Source organism: Primulina huaijiensis, chromosome 10 (genome assembly GCF_012295235.1).
Source record: "Primulina huaijiensis isolate GDHJ02 chromosome 10, ASM1229523v2, whole genome shotgun sequence".
Lineage (NCBI taxonomy): Eukaryota > Viridiplantae > Streptophyta > Magnoliopsida > Lamiales > Gesneriaceae > Primulina > Primulina huaijiensis.
The window spans coordinates 18797530-18814483 of record NC_133315.1 but is presented as its reverse complement, the minus strand read 5'-3'; the positions used below and the strand labels follow the sequence as shown (position 1 = coordinate 18814483).

The following is a 16954-nucleotide window of genomic DNA, read 5'->3' as shown; positions in this document are numbered from 1 at the left end:
GGTGGGTTGCAAAATTTGATAGCAGGCCAACTTGATCCCAGCGATGATCCAATTGGAAACCCTAATTAAATTTCGAGTTTCGAACAATTTAACAATTGATTGTTTGTAGCAAAATGTCTCTGAGTCAAGGTGCAGATCAGCTGGATATAACTGACCCCCTTCCAAAATCGCAGAACTCAAAAATGGCTAAATCATCGGAAGACAATGAGAAAAAAGTAAGATGTTTTCTTGTCAAGGAACTGGTGAAGCGTTTAAAAAAGAATTTATCCGTATAATTTATGAATTTTGATAATTTTAAAATTCTTTGCGTGGTTGTTGCGAATCGTATAGAGCTTGTTTAAGAAGCGTAAAGATTCAGAAATCTGTCTTCCCATTGTTTATGGTAACATTGCGGTTTGGCTTGGCAAGAAGGCGACTGAGTGAGTATTAATTTTTTTTCTTTCCCTTTTTTATTTTTTTGGTGAGATTATAGTAATGCTAGCAGGGACGAAGTCAGAAAATGGAGGATGGGTTGAGAGAATCTTTTTTTAAAAAAATTTTATTTTTAGGGGCAAGAGCAAACATAAGAGCAAAGAGAAAAAATATAATTATTTTTAGGCAATTGATCAATGAATTTTAAAAATTGAGCGGCGGTCTGGCTCCGTCACTAAATGCGAGTGTTGAAAGGGTTTGATCAAAATGTCGGGCGGTTTTCCATTAATCACTCTTCTTTTGCTTGATCAGGCATCAATCACATAAATGGACAATATATGTTCGTGGGGCGACGAATGAGGATCTCGGAGTGGTGATAAAGCGTGTGGTATTTCAATTGCATTCGAGCTTTAATAATCCCACGAGAATCAAAAAGAATCCGCCTTTTGAGTTATCAGAGTCAGGATGGGGTGAATTCGAAATCGCTATGACCCTTTTCTTCCACGGTGATGTCAGTGATAAACCTTTGCACTTGTGAGCCACTCAACTAGTTATGATGTTATCTTGTGTATGCCAATGATAAACCTTTGCACTTGTGAGCCACTCAAAAGTAACGTGTATTGAACGATCTAGGAATAAAAACAACAGTTGCGCCATTTTTCAAATATGGAGGTGTCTTATCTTTTTTGTGTAGGTTTCACCATTTGAAGTTGTAGCCAGAGGATGAGTCTGGTCCACTTTCCATTAAGAAGCCTGTTGTTGTGGAAGCCTATGATGAGATCGTTTTCTCAGAGCCTACAGAGGCGTTCTTTGCTCGGGTGCAAAATCATCCTGCACTTGTTGTGCCAAGACTGCCTGTTGACTTTACACTGCCTCCTGGTCTGTTTTGTTCTGCTTTTCTTAATTGAATTCACAGTGCTCACAGTGCTGGTTTTTCATGACACATTGGAATGATATTGATTCATCTGGTTTTTAATAGTGCCTAGGGAGGAATATGGCGATGGGAAGAGAGGCGACACCAAAGAGCATCCCCTAAACCAATGGTTTACCACTTTCTCTGAGGCTGATGAGCTATTGAAACTCGCTGCAGCTCGCCAGCAGGTAAGTAATGACATGAGATGGTACAAAATCAAACAATTTGAGCTTGAATATTTCAAGATTGGGAGCGGAATATCACTCTTCTCACTGCACAAAGTAGATTTTGAAAATAAAGAGTGAGCTCGGAAAAACCATAGTTTTGATGATAATAATCTTATCAGATGTAAATTGTTTGGAGACAGAATTTGAACTGTCGATGACTTGCTTGGCCTGTTTTTCTATTCCACTATGTGCTGGAATTGATGAACTTGCGATGTGTTTCAAACTCGTTGGCTGCTATATTTCCTCAATCTTTATAATGTGAAATACAAGTTCATGACAATACACTCTTTGTTTACAGTATCTTCTTTCGTCTATGCACAAATACTGTTGCTTGACAGTTATCTGAATACATAGGTGCAAGCACACATTGCAAGACTGAGAAGGCAGATGAATTTGATAGATGGACAGCAACAACACTTGAAAGCATCTGATCTGTAAATGTTTTTTTGCATCCCACCATGTACAATTCCACCATTACCATGTTCTGTAGTTTTGTGTGTGTCCATTTTCCGAGCTTTTTGTCAGGAAACAACATTGGATTTACATATGAAGGAAAGTGCAAAAAGATGCCTCAATAATTATTTCATCTTCTCAAAGTTTCCGTGGTACTTGTAACGTTGCTGGAATTTCTGTTCTTTATAAACATTTCTCTAGCATTAGGGAACAAAGATTGGTGCTGTTTATAAGCAACACATGATCGTTTGTCACATGAATGAACTATTATGTGCGCACTTCAAAAATTAACATCATGATTCATGATGAAAATTGAAACAATTCACTGTAAGAGCAGAATCATTTGCCACAATCCTCCCAATCCCAAAGACCAGACGGATGCGAGGAAAAACAACAATAGTAATAATAACAGATCGCATGAAGATAAATGTCTAATCTATTACTGACTAATCAACTTCATTTTCAGAAGCATGAAGACGCATGTCGGATTTGGAATGGATATCTTACCCAACAAAGTGAAAAATATGATGTTTTGGGAATTTGAGTTACTCAACACATTTTCCATAATCTAATTAATGAGTTGTTCCCTTAATCTACTTTCTTTATTTCAAAATTTCTACTTTTAGATTGACTATAACACCAACATAATAAACTAAACAAATCAAACTAGTATTATGCCCAAATAATAAAATTACATACTTGATGCCAATTAGAATATCTAAATTTTAAAATCCCAATATAAACAAAGATCAGAGCTTTATTCACTCTTTAATTATTCTATTTATTTTTTGAAAAGCTCTTTTCAAATTATGCTGAAAATTATATCATCACATTAAGTCCCTGCTATAATATAGAACCATATATCCCATGATACCATAATTACTTGTAAATGTATTATCCGCATATTAGAATAAGTAATGCCAATGTATACAAAATTTTGAACTTCGAATTGAGCTGCTATGTCCGTCCTCGGACACAGTCATACAGTGTTTGTTATCAAAATGGCATTTCTGAATCTATGATTCCTTTCATGTTATAACTCACAGCGCAATCCTATACCCAGGAATATAAAAACTGCAAATGTTTCATGAAAAACATAATGAAGTTATATACAAGACATCACATACATAACCTTGACGAAATTGCAGTTCAGTTTCTTTAGTATCAAGTGTCCTCGACGGGAGTAGCAAACTAAAGAGCAAGTAACAGAGAAAAAATGTCACTATCATGTTGAACCCAAAAAAGAATCAAAATAAATACAAAATAAAACATTCATCCGACGAACAAATTCTACAGACATCCTTGTTCCTAGAGCATAAATCTGACACTTCGTTGTATTATAATGTCTATTAGATAATACATATGTGATGAAAATGGGCGAGCGGTAGGATTTTCTGGATTCCACGCCTCCATGTGTTGCATTGCAGGTGCAAAATTGTATAAAACGAATGCAAAGTAGCGAAATTCGCTAAATGGGGAGAAAAAGATTAAGAGAATAGGTCGGCATCTGGAGTGACGATAGGAACCTACTGCTTCGATTCATTTATCTTAGATGAACTACTGCCATTCATTTGCTGCTGCTGCTGCTGCAACTGATGCACATTTAATTGGGTTGGCTGCTGCTGCTGCTGCAACTGATGCACGTTTAATTGGGTTGGCTGCTGGCGTAACTGGAACATCTGGGGATTGATGGAAAGCTGCTGAAATTTGGTGGCGTCATCACTAAGTTCGGAAGTGGCGATTTTCAGACGTTGCACTTCAGCTGTCAGTGCTTCGTTTAGTGCTGTCATAAGAAACCAAAAGTAAGTGAAATTTAAACGAGTCATGATCGTCAAATTTAGATGTGATGACAGAATAGTAATTATTGGATTATATAAGTTAGGATCATGAACCTCAACCTTATACATACCCATTTGTGTGGAGTTGGATACAAGAACATTTTTCCGATAGAGATTAATGTATTATGAATACTTGGTTGTATCTTGACTTAGATACGTCGGTAAAACAGAAATAAAGAATTCCATGTTCTCTTATGACTTACCCTATTTAGCAAGTTCTTTCTTGGAGCATCATTAATTCTTCAAGGGTTTAATGTGTATCCATTAAGCGAAATGCTCGTGTCATTCCATTGAGAAAAAAAAAGGAATTTCAAGATACTTCACATCATTCACAGTCGAAGGAAGTTTGAAACAAATATCTCAATTTCAATTCTGTACTTTATCTATAACAGTATTGTTTTAAAATACATGATAACAAACCATGGATATAAATCATTTTAGGAGACGTGATGTGATCGAATTCTTCACTAGAATTACCCCCCCATCCCTGACAAAACATTTAACATGCAAAGGACGTTAATTGTTGCTACAGTAATGGTTCAGAACTTAGCTAGCATTTTCCTATAAATTATTTTTAAAAAAAGAAGAGGAAGTGGTTGAGGAAAAAGACAGAAACTAAGTCTCCACAAAATACAGCTAAAAATCTAAAAATTTTAAATCATCATACCATCTCGGAGTTGGGCCTGTTGTTCCATGGCCTGCAGCCGAAACTTCAGCTCATTGTTCTGGTTGGTCAGACCAGCAGAATCCCGCTGAAAGCAAACAGAAACCCATGATCAAGTAAAAATTTCAAGCCCAAAAATCCTGAGAAAATTAAAAAATCTTACCAATCTCTCACCTGAAGTAGAGTAAGTTGCGCCGACAATGTGGTTGCTTCTGTCTGTAATGTTTGGACCTTGTGTTCCAACTCTGCAATATATCTTGTCTTCCGTTCTTTTGACCGAGCAGCAGATTGGCGGTTAGCTAAGATCCTAAAACAGTCATATTCTACTCAAAACATGGCACATAAAATTCGTCTATTTCAAGAGCAATGAAACCGGAAAGGACAGATTACCTTTTGGCCCGTTTTGGATCATTTAATGCAATTTCAGCTAGTTTCTCGTTCGCCATTATCTTTTTCAATTCAGCACCACTAAACTCACCATTGCCGAACTCCAAGCTAAATGAATTTGAATTTGCATCCAGAGAATTAGTAGGCGAGAGCTGACCATGATGTGTCCCAAGAGATGGGGGAATTTTGGTTGATTCATCAGCAAAGTCAATATTATCCATAAAACTATCCATTGAGACGCTCCTATAGTGTCGAGTGGTTGGAGCAATATCTCCCCCAGCATTTCTTTTGACCCCCTCCCTTTTATGAGACACTCCGGGTCTTGTCATGATGTTTGCACAATCATTAACACTACTGGTAGCTTCATTATCACTGTTGTCACCTCCGTTTGTCTTGCTACCACTAGCTCGACCATCCAAATCATCCCGATTCTCACTTCCGAGTTTCTCATCGGTACCTGAAGAATTGAATGCGTCGATATTGTCTAAATTCATATAAGCAGAGAACAAATCATCAACAACTTCCCCTTCCGACTTTCTCTCCCCTGTCCCTTCTGCACTGTTCTCACCTCGTTTCTCCCAGCTCGACTCTCTTTTAACCAACGGCAAAGGCCGAGAAACTGAGCTATCCAAAGCACCAGGACTCCTCAGTGGAATTAGTGGAGGAGAAGACTGCATTATAGTCGAAAATCCAAAAGGGATATCACTATTGGAACGTCTATGAGCCTTACGAAGGGGAGGACCTTCCCCAAGCCTCAATGAGTTACCCCTCATAAAAGCAGAGGGAGGCAGCAACGAATGCAGATTCCCACCACCATCCTTGTCCTCCATAGACACATCAGCCGATGCTTGCTCAGAAACCAGATTCGAAGGAGATTCCCGATAAGGTGAAGGGCTTAAAGGTGGCAAGGAATCGAGTGCAAAGAACGAGGGTTGAGACAAAGACCTAGTATGTGATGGCCCCGGGCTATTACTAAAGTTTTGCATACCGATTTGTTGATTTCCAGAGCGGTTCACCGGGATCTGCGAATAAGGTGAGATAGGTGGAATTTGGGGATAAGAGGGTGGGATGCCAGCCCTTTTACTACTATTTTCGACTCCTAAATGTGGGGATAATTGTCGAATTTGACCATGAACTTGTGGCATGCTTAACAGAGGTACATCTTGTTGTTGATTCATTAAAAAGGGATTCTGTTGTTTCGGAAGTGAAGACGGTGATGTTCTGAACGATGATTGAAGTCTTCTCATAGTATCACTGTTGACTTCCTCGTTGCCACTCATTTCTTCAGTTTCAACACAATCTTATACACTTGGCCAGTCAGGGTTTCGACACAATTTCAGTTCAGCCAACCTGAAAATCATCGAATCGACAAGCTATTAATTAAGCGACGGGTTTTACCTTGGAATACCAAATACATATACACATTCAAAATCAGAACAAAAAAAAAACAGTGACAAAAACAAATAAAAAGAAATCAGTATTAAAAACAAAATTTCCAAACGCATTCATTAACCGAAATATTTTCCCAGAGGCGAGCGGCTCAAGTTAGCAAGAGTTTATCTACCACATTTCCGGTGCAAATCACCAACATCACTCGGCTAAATCTCCACGTGATTGATTACAAGCTTGTATCAGCGTGTGTGATTATGTATGCATATCTATGTACGTTTTCCCTCTCTACAAGCAACGTCCCCTCTCTAAAAAGACAATAGATACAACTAAATTTACACGGATTCACGACAAGTACTACGTACGTTAGGGATTTCATGACAAGTAGCACGTACGTTAGGGATTTCATGACAAGTAGCACATTACTCCTCCCATTTACTCTCCTGCCTTTCCTCTAAAAAACATGTGAATTTAAGCTGATTTCAAATTAATTGAATTCGAGTTTTAATGTTCATTTCAATTTCATTCCGATTGAATTTCGTTAATAATGTCTTTTACATCTGTCTCCATCTATCAAGGAAAGGGAATCTCTCTCCCTATACCTAAAATTTGTCTGAAAATTGAGCAACAATTTATATTGTCGCGTGTGTATGGCAACCACATTACATCTTCATCTGTTTGATCTCTCCATTTAAACAGGAAAATATCTACAACCGTCAGATAATCTTCAATCGATATAATTATTATCATGAGATTGGGGTCCCCCCCAAAAAAATATATGGTACGCCCACACCTATTTTTGGTTTTTTAATCCGTATCCGAGCTCAGCTCGGCTAATCGCCTACCTTCCCTCCTAATGCACGCCGAGTAATTTCGGATGCGATACAAGCTATATACAATTGGAGTTTTGTCCCAACTCCAGTGAGATCTAGCTAGATGCTGTCTTCCAACAAGATAACAGTGACAGAGTTGATCCGAAACAGATATTCAATCATACTGTAGTAATAATATAAAAAAACAAACAGAAGTCCGACTCAAATCAATCAACGCATGGTCCAAAGTGTCTTTAAAACTAAAGAATTACAAAAGAATCTGGATCTGATCTAGCATCATTCTCTGTAGATCCAAATGCAATCAAACACAGGAAAAACAGCAGAACTCAGCAAAAAAAGATTTTTACATGCATCTGATTCAGACGAGTTGATTGAAACAGTCCCAACCAAACAAAGAGCAAAATGAATAGCCTTTAAAAAATTGAAACGGATCTATATCCAAAATTCTTACCTTGTCTAATGGAACAAGATATGAGCAGCAGCAAGAGAAAAGGAAAAACCCCTAATTGCCATTTCCCCCGTTCTCGGAGAGAGACTTAGCCAGCGAATGGGCCGCGCGCGTGTCTGGACAGGAGAGAGAAGACTCTTTAAGGGACAAAATGGGGAAACCCTTTATATCTGGATCGATCAGCAATTCACTGATTTCTGTGGGCAAAATTCCAGTTGCTTTTTCAAGGAGGGGGCAAGAGCAAATACTTAGTAACGCGTTTTCGTGCCGTCCGTGGCAAATGTCAATGACCGACAAAATAAATAATTGATGATGCTTAATTAATCGTATATAAATTAATAGAAATATACACAAGATATATTTTTTTTATTTAGTTCGGGAATGATATTGTTACAATTTGCTCTCAAATCTAATACTTGATCCGAATTCGAGAATTCTAATAATGCATCTTAATTCAAGACTTTGGTGTCAAATGAAATACACAAATCGTCGACTTAGAAAATATATTGTTGGGGTTGAAGATTTTGTAGCTGATGAAATGATATGTATAAATAAATTAAATATTTTGATGCAATGCGTAACTCACTTATTAAAAAGGCGTCGATTTGTTATTTCATTATGGAGATATTAAATTGTTAAAATTCTCAGATGTTTGGCTTCGGAGAAGATGAGATTTGTGTGTTCTATATATAATCAGGCACCGATCACATTAAAGAAAAAAACAAAAACAAAACAAAAGGCAATATTTTATATTGGGTATCGGTCGTTTCACTCGTTTGTCACATGAAAATATGACGTTCTTGCTTCAGAAATAGTCAATATCATGAAAATTGAAACAAAATCTGCGTAAGACCAGAATCATGTCTCTATCCTCCAAGAACTAAACAGTCCCAAGAAGAAAAACCACATATCCTAAATCTTAAGGCAGAATGAAGATAGGACTATTTCATCAGTCTGCAGCGAAAAAACGCAGAATGGGCTTCTTCAATGATGTTCCTTTGCTTCAGCTTTCTTGTGAGATTTGGCATTCGCCTGGTAAAACAAGATAATGGTAACTATTCAGTCTTCCAGCTCTAGCAAGAAGAATAGAATATAATTGTGCATTAACTAACAGTAGAACAAACACTGGATATACAAATAAAAGTTAATAATATATGCACTCCAAATACATGAGACATGAGCGAAACGATTGAATCGATAGAATACACTTTAAAAAAGAATCATACGAGGGACCTTTTAGATGATTACATGTTAATCACATCGGTTAGAAACTTCATTTTCAGAGGTCCGAACAAGCACGTCAGTGTCGATATAAAGGGGAAAATATAATGAAACGCCGGAAAGGGATAATCGCATTCTAACTTATAAAGAAAAAAAAATTAAATAATCATGTGCACCAGCTTTCTGAATCACAGGACTATTTAATCAACTCATTGAATATTGAGCAATGTGAGAGAGCAGCACTTTTTCATCTTTCGTAACTCAAATGTAACAGACACATTCTAATTCATGAAAATTGCAATGCATTCGTTCAAGCAAGCTGTGGCATTGATGAATCGATTGGGTAAAAGACAAAAAAAATGTGAACTCCTTTAAACGATCATAAAAAAATGAACTTATGATTGAAAGTTTAGAACAAAAGTCGACCCCCCTTACTGAGCTAACCTTATTTGAAAACAAAATCAAAGTGACATCAGTGGCCAACTGACAATAGCGTTAAACCCCAGCATTCTCACACCCAAGTGCCAATGAAGACGATATCAAATATCACCACAAAGCTTCGAGCAATCAATCATTTTAACTCAAACTAATGACTGACTTTTGAAAGAAACTAATGTCAAATGAAAGACACAAAGGGAAGACTCATAGAAAAACAGGACGAACAAAAAGTTGGGCTAAACAAAAAAATTTCTGCAGGAAAATGGTAACACAAATTCTTTCAATCGAGAAAATCACTAGATACGAAATAAGGGCAGATGCAGGATTGAGGACCAGGGGCCAGATCAAACTAAAGGATGATTCAATATATTTTGGATGCGCAATCTGAATTTTAGGAAATACTGCAAATGAAAATTAGAAGTTTTACATTTGAGGGGGTCCTCAACTCTTTGCTCTACTGCCCTTTTGTCTATATGTCAAAAGACAATCAGTAATCACCTTTTGGAGCAAAAGACAATCAGTAATCACGGCACAACACATGGTGGCACATAAAATTTATCCCCAATTCTTACAAAAATTTAAGAATAATTTTGAATGAACATTACCCCCTACATTTGACGTCTCTACTCATCAATATTAGTTCGACAAAAAAGCAGTAGCTTAAATTCAGTTCCGTAAGTCGCGAGTTTGGGAAGCCATATATTTTGTTTTCCGTCATCATCATCATTGTGCAAGATCTATGTAAGTCAATTATTTCTACCCCAACGAAACCCTAATACGCCCATTCCTTCCGGCACAAAGACTACATAAACTCAATTTCACAATGTCAAATTCAGCAGAACAGAGACGACCGAAAGAAAGAGAGCAAAATACCCTAAGAAATTTGAGCTTCATGTTCCCGTAAACGAGCCCGAATGAGAATGCTGATACCCGAGCCACCTGCCATTCAACAAAATTCAGACGATTTTCATTAATCTCTCACACACACACGTAAAACACAAAAATCGGGAGAAGAGGGATAACCGCGAAAAGTGTGAAAAATCATTTACCAAAGCGAGTGTGCTAGTGCCGGAGTACACTCCAGGAGGCGGCGGCGGCATCGATGAGAGTTTGAGCAGAGAAATTCAAACACGCGCAGAAATTGAATCTGATGTGTGCCGAGAAAGAGAGAATTCTCTAACAGAACCTCGGGTGTCTAACCAGCTCAAGCCCCAGCTTTGTCTCCCACGCGCCTGCTTGTGCGAGTGACGTAGTTGTCTCAGCTAGTAGTTTAAAAAGTTTTATTTATTTATCTTTAAAAAATGTTTCATTTACGCCTCCAATTATGGCAATTTAGTAAGTTATTTATCATGCTTTGTCCCCTAATTATGATCAATTAGACTGTCTACTTATTTATAAAGTAGGATGAAAAGTTTGTCGTCTTGTGAAAAAATATAGTTAATAATAATAGTATAATTCGAATTTTTTATATGATATAATAACTCAAACACCAAATTTCGATTTTTCATTCACAGTGTATTAGAGTGTTGAGAGGGGGGCGGGCATTGGGCCTGTGTGTCGGATGACAGCGGGAACTGCGGGTCAATACAAACAATTATCAGATTTCAACACAGTCGATTGTCTCATTAAATAAATGAAATGACAAAATAAAAATAGCATATTAATTTTTTACTTCAACCGTTGTAAAACTTTGAATCAAATATTATATGATAAAAGGATGTTACATCATATTTTAATCTTTAACATAAAACCATAATAATAATTAATAAATAAATTTATTGTCCTTTATAACATAGTATGATGTTAATTAATTATATGAAAAAACTTGTGTGATACGGTCTCATGGGTCGTATTTTGTGAGACGGATCTCTTATTTGAGTCATCAATGAAAAAATATTATTTTTTATGCTAAGAGTATTAATTTTTATCGTGAATATCAGTAGATTTGACCCGTCTCAAAGATAAAAATTCGTGAGAGACCATCTCACAAGAGACATATCCTTAATTATATATAAGATTGTTGAATTACTATTATTTGTTTAAAATGTGCTTCGATTTACTTATACTAACTTGCTTTTCTTTTCAGTTCAATAAATTTAATTTTATTTGCTAACATTCTGCCTTTTTGATATATTCAAGAGGCCTTCAAAAGATATTATCCTGATTTGTGGTTAGTGATTAGGGATGATAATTTTCCCCAGAGTTTGGAGCCCCACGGGAAAACCCGGAAATGGGGATGGGGATCCCGATTTTTTCGGGTTTGGGTTCGAGGATGAGGATTTTTTTAAATCTCCGATATAGTTCGGGGCGGGTATGAGATTACTATCCACATCCCCGAAATCTCCGAACTCGTCCCAAAAATAATATCAATAATAAAATAATAGTATTATTAATAATAATAATAATAATAATAATAATAATATTATTATTATTATTATTTAAAATATTAATAATATTATTATTATTAATATTGATATTGATATTAATATTAATATTATCTCCAATAATAATAGATAATAATAAGTTTTGGTTTGAAAAAATCTCCGAATCCGTCATCGTCTTGTCATATTAATATTTTTGAAATGGGGATGGGGTGGGGATGAGAATTTGATCCCTGAAGTTCCCTAAACCCGAAAAAGCGGGGATTGGGGCGGATATGGAGATGGGGATGAAATTCAAAGATGAGGATGAGGATGAGGATGACAAACCCATCCCCAGCCCTCACCCCGGCCCATTGTCATCCCTAGTAGTGATTCCCACTCCGCAAACTAAAAGGAAGAACAATTAAATAAACATAAATAATTTTGTGAAACCGTCTCATAGAATAACTATGTGAGACGTATTTTCAACTCAACTTAATTAATAAAAAATATTATTTTTATGTAAATGTTACTTTTTTAATAGATATAGATCGAGTTACATTTTGTTTGTTTTTTTTGAAAGAAATAAAAATAAAAGGATGGATTTCAAATTAGGGAGAAGGAGAATGGGACAAAATGCAGGCAAGCTTTGAAGGCAATATTTATTTGATTGATTTAGACAGAGAAGGCTTCCCCACCCATCATTCAATATCCATGTCACGATCAGTTTATTATTATTATATATATTTATTTATTTTTGTATATGTATATTTATTTATTTATTTATTTTTTCCTTGAATTGCGGAGGGATGATTAGTTGCATGGGCCGCACCGCAACGTGCCTTCTCAACTACCTTTTCATTGCTCATAAAGGAGAATAGCCGAATTGTGGGAATTTAGCTATTTTAGATATTTCATTTCAAATATGGACACACTGGCCACCTTTTGTATAAATATATATTTTGAAAGAGCCATCTTGTCTTGGAATCTTCAAGATTTGATTGATATTGTTAACTATTTCATCCGTCCAAAATATAAAGGTCGTGATTTTTTCATAGGGTTAAAAATTTTTATTATAAAAATAAAATTTACAAACAAAATTTATAATTTATCCTTCTTTAATTCATAAAATAATGTTTTCCCGATATTTATCTAAGTTTATAACTTTATATTTTCTTCTCGTTATATGAAAAATACTTACCATTCTTATTTTTATTAAACATAAATACTGTAAGAGAATTCCGTTCATTCCTTCAAAATAAAACAAAAAAAATCCCATTATTATTATTATTATTTTGAATGGCCATTCATTCTTTTTCATACTTGTTAATGTCCAATGCATAAATAATATCCAAGAACCAACTAAGGATCACCTTTGGATCCATTTAAGTATTTCCAGCTAAGCCCAATTATAAGATGGACCTTTCCAACTTCTCTATTTACTTTTGATCCATGTTTTGGTGTTCCACATGTTTTGTCTGTGTGTTTGGGGTGATAAAAGAGAGTTGATCAAAGAATTTGATCAGTCCAAAAGTTAGAATACCTCCACCAAATCTGAACATTGAAATTTTGTAAATGATTCTAGATTTTCAGTTTGGTAAATACCAAGTGATTAATAAATGGAAAAATAGTCGCTGTAAGTTGATATGTTCTTTGTGTTAGTCATCTGATTTGTCAAATTTGTATTTTAGTCATATAACTTTGTTTTTTTAGTACACGAGAAAATTCTGATGTAACATCGTAAATTGATGATATGTCCAGCATCATGTCAACACTCAGACGAAATATTAATAAAAACCACCAACAAAAACTAAAGTTATGAACTAAAACACAATTTTGACAAGTTATATGATCAAAAAAGAAAATATGACAATTTAGAGGATTAAATTTTCTACTTTTCCCTTATTAAATTTGAGGGTTCTTTCATCTAAAGATTTGTTTTTTGGATTTGAATATTTTTGTTCTCCAATTAATATCAATTTTAATCTCGTTAAGAATCCACCATCTGAATCTGATCGATATAACGTTAATATTAACGTTAAACATAAATAAATGGGAATAGTGTTCACATATTTCTTGTCAACATTTCTGAACAACTTTTCCTATGAAAGATTCACAGAGCAGACCGTAGTAGATGGACATTAATGAAGTAACTCCGTGTCCTTCCTCACCATTATTCATTTTCCTTAACAAATCAAACAGCGACAGTTGCTCAATTTCTACTGCAACTCTTTCCTTAAATGTCAAAGCAGAATCCTAGTAATTTCAGCAACCTTAAATGCAACTGCTTACAATCCTGAATCCAAGGCACTATTGATAGAGCTCATAATAAATGGAGGCAGTTGAGCGTTGCAGCTTAGCACCGATTATAATTAGTATTTCTTCGTTTGTTTTTCTACTCGTTCACACCGAGATTTCTCTTTCTCAAGCTTGGCTACTTAAGGTTCTGTAGACTCCCTCTTGTTTGTACTGCTTAATTAACAGCTCCTCAGAATCCATGGATTGGTCAGGGAAGCTCTTCTTGACAGGGTTTCTTCTTGTTTTTGCAGCAGCATCCATTGATGGAGTGTATGGAGATACAATGGTTACTGGAACTGTGTTCTGTGATCAGTGCCGAGATGGCCAGATATCCTTTTACGATTACCCCTTGTCCGGTAAATATAGAACACTGATTGCGTCTATGTGTTGACAGATATAAAGTTTTACGTGTTCACTGGAAGTCATTTGCAGCTGGTAAAAGAGTAGTTCTCATTTGCAGGAATGAACGTGACATTGGCCTGTCCCGGCAGTGGCGGCCAATACACAACATGGAGAGAAGAAACCACGAATTGGGTGGGAAATTATGCGATGAAGTTTGATGGGAACCCGGATTTGAGAGGTTGCTATGCACAAGTTTCGAGCAGCGGGCAAGGGTCAAGTGACTGTGGGGTAGCTGCTGGTCCTGCTGGGAGCCTAAGATTGATGTTCAACATGTTTGATATGGAAATGTATACTGTGGATCCATTGCTAGCGCAGCCTGCTAAGCCCATGTCATTTTGCCAAAAATCCCCCACGCCCACAGTGCCGGTTGCCCCTGTGAAGCCTCCACCAGTACGGCTTCCACCGGCTCCTCAGCAGCAGCCGTTGCCTTGGTTTATTCCGACGCCTGCGACGCCATTCTTGGAAGCTTCAGCATGTTCACATCAGTAAGTTTAATTTTATGTTCTAAACTAAAAATTTTGAAACATCCTTTTCAAAACCAGACAGTAAATGTTTGGGAAGATAGTAAACTTGGCATGATTGTGATTTTGTTAATTTAACTAACTTGACTGATTTCAGATTTATTGCAATAAACAATTATAATCATTTTTTTAATGTGAAAGCCAGACTGACCACAATTAAGATAGAAATGACTTAAATTGAAAAATAAGCAAAATTATGAGAATAAGACTGGAATTTGATTGTTAGAGACCAATTTACAATTTTCTCGAAGTCTCTTCCATTAAATAATACTTCTTGTAGGCAATGGATGTTGCCAGAGCACCGATGCTATTGGAAGGTGGTGAGCCCGGACACCAAAGTAGCCATCGTCTTTGGCCCTGTCGCGGCTAATAAATACGGCACGGACATGACCTTATGGCAAGGCATGAGTGGAAGAGGCGACCCGTACAGAACCCTCCTAAGGGAAGGAACCACCGCACTTTTGAATTCATACAACAGCGTAGTCTTCCCGTATCACTCATTCGCTGTAATCCAGCACATGAACTGGGCGCTAATGGGGTCAACTCGACAAGTCCTCCGTACTGCTTCAGGCTTCATGAGGGCCAATTCAGGAACCAGCTTCAATGCTACCTGTAGATTTAATGCTTGCCATTGATCCAAACATTTGCAGTTTTGGATCATTGTGTGTTTCCGCGCTTTCTCGTTTATTAGTCTTACACGTGTGCTACATGGATTTGATGATGTTGATACATGAGATTTCCTTTTTGAGGAAATATATGAATATATGAGAAGCATTGAGATTATTTTAGATAATTGCAAATGAGAAGTTACTTGTGAGCAGTTCGGTCAAATTTAATATCTCAAGTCCAGTTCGAATACTAATTGTGTCTGTCCGAGTATATACATATCAAGAGCTACTGAGTGTAAATATATATGTATATATTTATTTAAATAAATTTCGAGCTTTTCGAGTTCAATCTCGAAGAACTCGATATGTACACAAGTCGAGCTTGAGCTTTGAGTAAGTCCATACACTTGCACAATATTTATTACAAGGAAACGGAGACATATTTACAGTACACTACACAATTGAAGACATGAAATCAAACTACAAGAATCACAACTTCAAAACATGAAATGTGAAACAGATGATATCTTCAACAACCCGCAAGTCATGTCACGATCATGAATCAATAATGTGATAACACAAACGCGTTATACTCGAAGAGAGTATCACCCGAACTATTAGAAGATATAGAATTAATAAACGCGACGCCTCTTGCCAACACGAAAGCACCAGTCCCACCAACTATAGATATTTGACCTAGCTCGGCCGCGAGGCATGAATTGTGACCAACAAAACTAAGTGTGCTACCATTATACTTCCCATCAGTGAACACGATGGTGAACGTCATGTGTAAACTAATCTTCTCCAACGAGGCGAACGTGACGATCCCTTCTGCCCGACCCATTATCTTGGATTCTGGCTCTGGCCCTACTGTCACCGGATCATCTATCACCGTGACAAGGCCAAAAAGTGTAGGCGAACCAAAAGTAGAGTTTGCCTTAGCCACAATGACGTTCGTTGTGGTTGGCATACTAAAAACATCTCGAACGTAGAACTGGAGTGGGGTGACCCTTTCCTTTACCCGGTTTCGGGTTTTTAACCACTTTTCCATTGATTCGGGCCGCATTGCCACACCATTGGTAGCACCCATGATTGTTGCTAACGAGAGAAGTGTTAAAACTATGTAGGGTTTCTCCATGTTGAATTTCTGTTTTTGCTTGATGAATGGCATGATAAATGGATAGTAAGATTAATTAGTTTATATACAAAATTAAGCCTATATGAATAATATAAAAAATAAAAATATTCTCCCTAAAACTACAAGAAAAGAGCACATTCTACATGTCGTCTTCCATAATCTATTTAATGCTTACACGCAAAAGTAGGTGTAAACATCGCCTGCTCTATATCTTGTCTAAATGTGATTTTCAAATATTTTGAAATCTATATATGAATAAGTATAGTTTATGTTAAAACTTACACAAAAAATTCAAATTGAGATCACATGCTTAGATTTTTCATGTTAAATTCATAAGGGTTTTGTGAGTTCATACCATGACTTTTTCTCTTTGCTTTTTTTTTTTTTTTTTTTTTTTTTTTTTTT

At 36.4% G+C, this 16954-nt stretch overlaps 4 protein-coding genes and 1 pseudogene across 5 annotated transcripts; 2 read left to right on the top strand and 3 right to left on the bottom strand.

The window, feature by feature from the left end:
• The first annotated feature begins 27 nt into the window (after positions 1-27).
• On the top strand, positions 28-2012 carry LOC140985632 (transcription initiation factor TFIID subunit 14b-like; annotated as a pseudogene).
• A 1092-nt stretch (positions 2013-3104) lies between these two features.
• Positions 3105-7717, bottom strand: LOC140986205 (bZIP transcription factor 29-like). Of its 2 annotated transcripts, XM_073454275.1 has the most exons (6): positions 7567-7717; positions 4897-6243; positions 4681-4813; positions 4510-4594; positions 3637-3787; positions 3105-3591 (listed from the first exon to the last, which is right to left on the bottom strand). In XM_073454275.1, the coding sequence occupies exons 2-6, from the start codon at positions 6171-6173 to the stop codon at positions 3531-3533; spliced, it is 1707 nt and encodes a 568-aa protein (XP_073310376.1). In that variant the 5' UTR covers positions 6174-6243; positions 7567-7717; the 3' UTR covers positions 3105-3530. The 2 variants fall into 2 exon arrangements, with proteins under 2 accessions (XP_073310376.1, XP_073310375.1); XM_073454274.1 differs by having other exon boundaries at positions 3105-3787.
• A 569-nt stretch (positions 7718-8286) lies between these two features.
• On the bottom strand, positions 8287-10478 carry LOC140986601 (uncharacterized). Its single transcript, XM_073454902.1, has 3 exons — positions 10272-10478; positions 10096-10161; positions 8287-8595 (listed from the first exon to the last, which is right to left on the bottom strand). The coding sequence occupies exons 1-3, from the start codon at positions 10320-10322 to the stop codon at positions 8548-8550; spliced, it is 165 nt and encodes a 54-aa protein (XP_073311003.1). The 5' UTR covers positions 10323-10478; the 3' UTR covers positions 8287-8547.
• Positions 10479-13837: 3359 nt separating this feature from the next.
• LOC140986462 (uncharacterized) lies at positions 13838-15565 on the top strand. The gene is made up of 3 exons (XM_073454718.1): positions 13838-14236; positions 14341-14767; positions 15084-15565. The coding sequence occupies exons 1-3, from the start codon at positions 14080-14082 to the stop codon at positions 15436-15438; spliced, it is 939 nt and encodes a 312-aa protein (XP_073310819.1). The 5' UTR covers positions 13838-14079; the 3' UTR covers positions 15439-15565.
• A 408-nt stretch (positions 15566-15973) lies between these two features.
• Positions 15974-16549, bottom strand: LOC140985976 (pterocarpan synthase 1-like). Its single transcript, XM_073453907.1, has one exon. It carries the CDS (start codon positions 16547-16549, stop codon positions 15974-15976), a length of 576 nt encoding a protein of 191 aa, XP_073310008.1.
• Between the last annotated feature and the right edge of the window lie 405 nt (positions 16550-16954).

Bases quoted from the DNA above. Each gene is read 5' to 3' on its own strand.
- LOC140986205 (XM_073454274.1), bottom strand. From the start codon at position 6,173: ATGAGTGGCAACGAGGAAGTCAACAGTGATACTATGAGAAGACTTCAA. The intron at 4,814-4,896 runs GTAATCTGTCCT...TGACTGTTTTAG, and splicing joins GATCCAAAACGGGCCAAAAG to GATCTTAGCTAACCGCCAAT. The intron at 4,595-4,680 runs GTGAGAGATTGG...GTTTGCTTTCAG, and splicing joins CGCAACTTACTCTACTTCAG to CGGGATTCTGCTGGTCTGAC.
- LOC140985976 (XM_073453907.1), bottom strand. From the start codon at position 16,549: ATGGAGAAACCCTACATAGTTTTAACACTTCTCTCGTTAGCAACAATC.
- LOC140986601 (XM_073454902.1), bottom strand. From the start codon at position 10,322: ATGCCGCCGCCGCCTCCTGGAGTGTACTCCGGCACTAGCACACTCGCT. The intron at 10,162-10,271 runs GTAAATGATTTT...GTTGAATGGCAG, and splicing joins GCACTAGCACACTCGCTTTG to GTGGCTCGGGTATCAGCATT. The intron at 8,596-10,095 runs GTATTTTGCTCT...TTGTTTTACCAG, and splicing joins TGAAGCTCAAATTTCTTAGG to GCGAATGCCAAATCTCACAA.
- LOC140986462 (XM_073454718.1), top strand. From the start codon at position 14,080: ATGGATTGGTCAGGGAAGCTCTTCTTGACAGGGTTTCTTCTTGTTTTT. The intron at 14,237-14,340 runs GTAAATATAGAA...TCTCATTTGCAG, and splicing joins TTACGATTACCCCTTGTCCG to GAATGAACGTGACATTGGCC. The intron at 14,768-15,083 runs GTAAGTTTAATT...TACTTCTTGTAG, and splicing joins GCTTCAGCATGTTCACATCA to GCAATGGATGTTGCCAGAGC.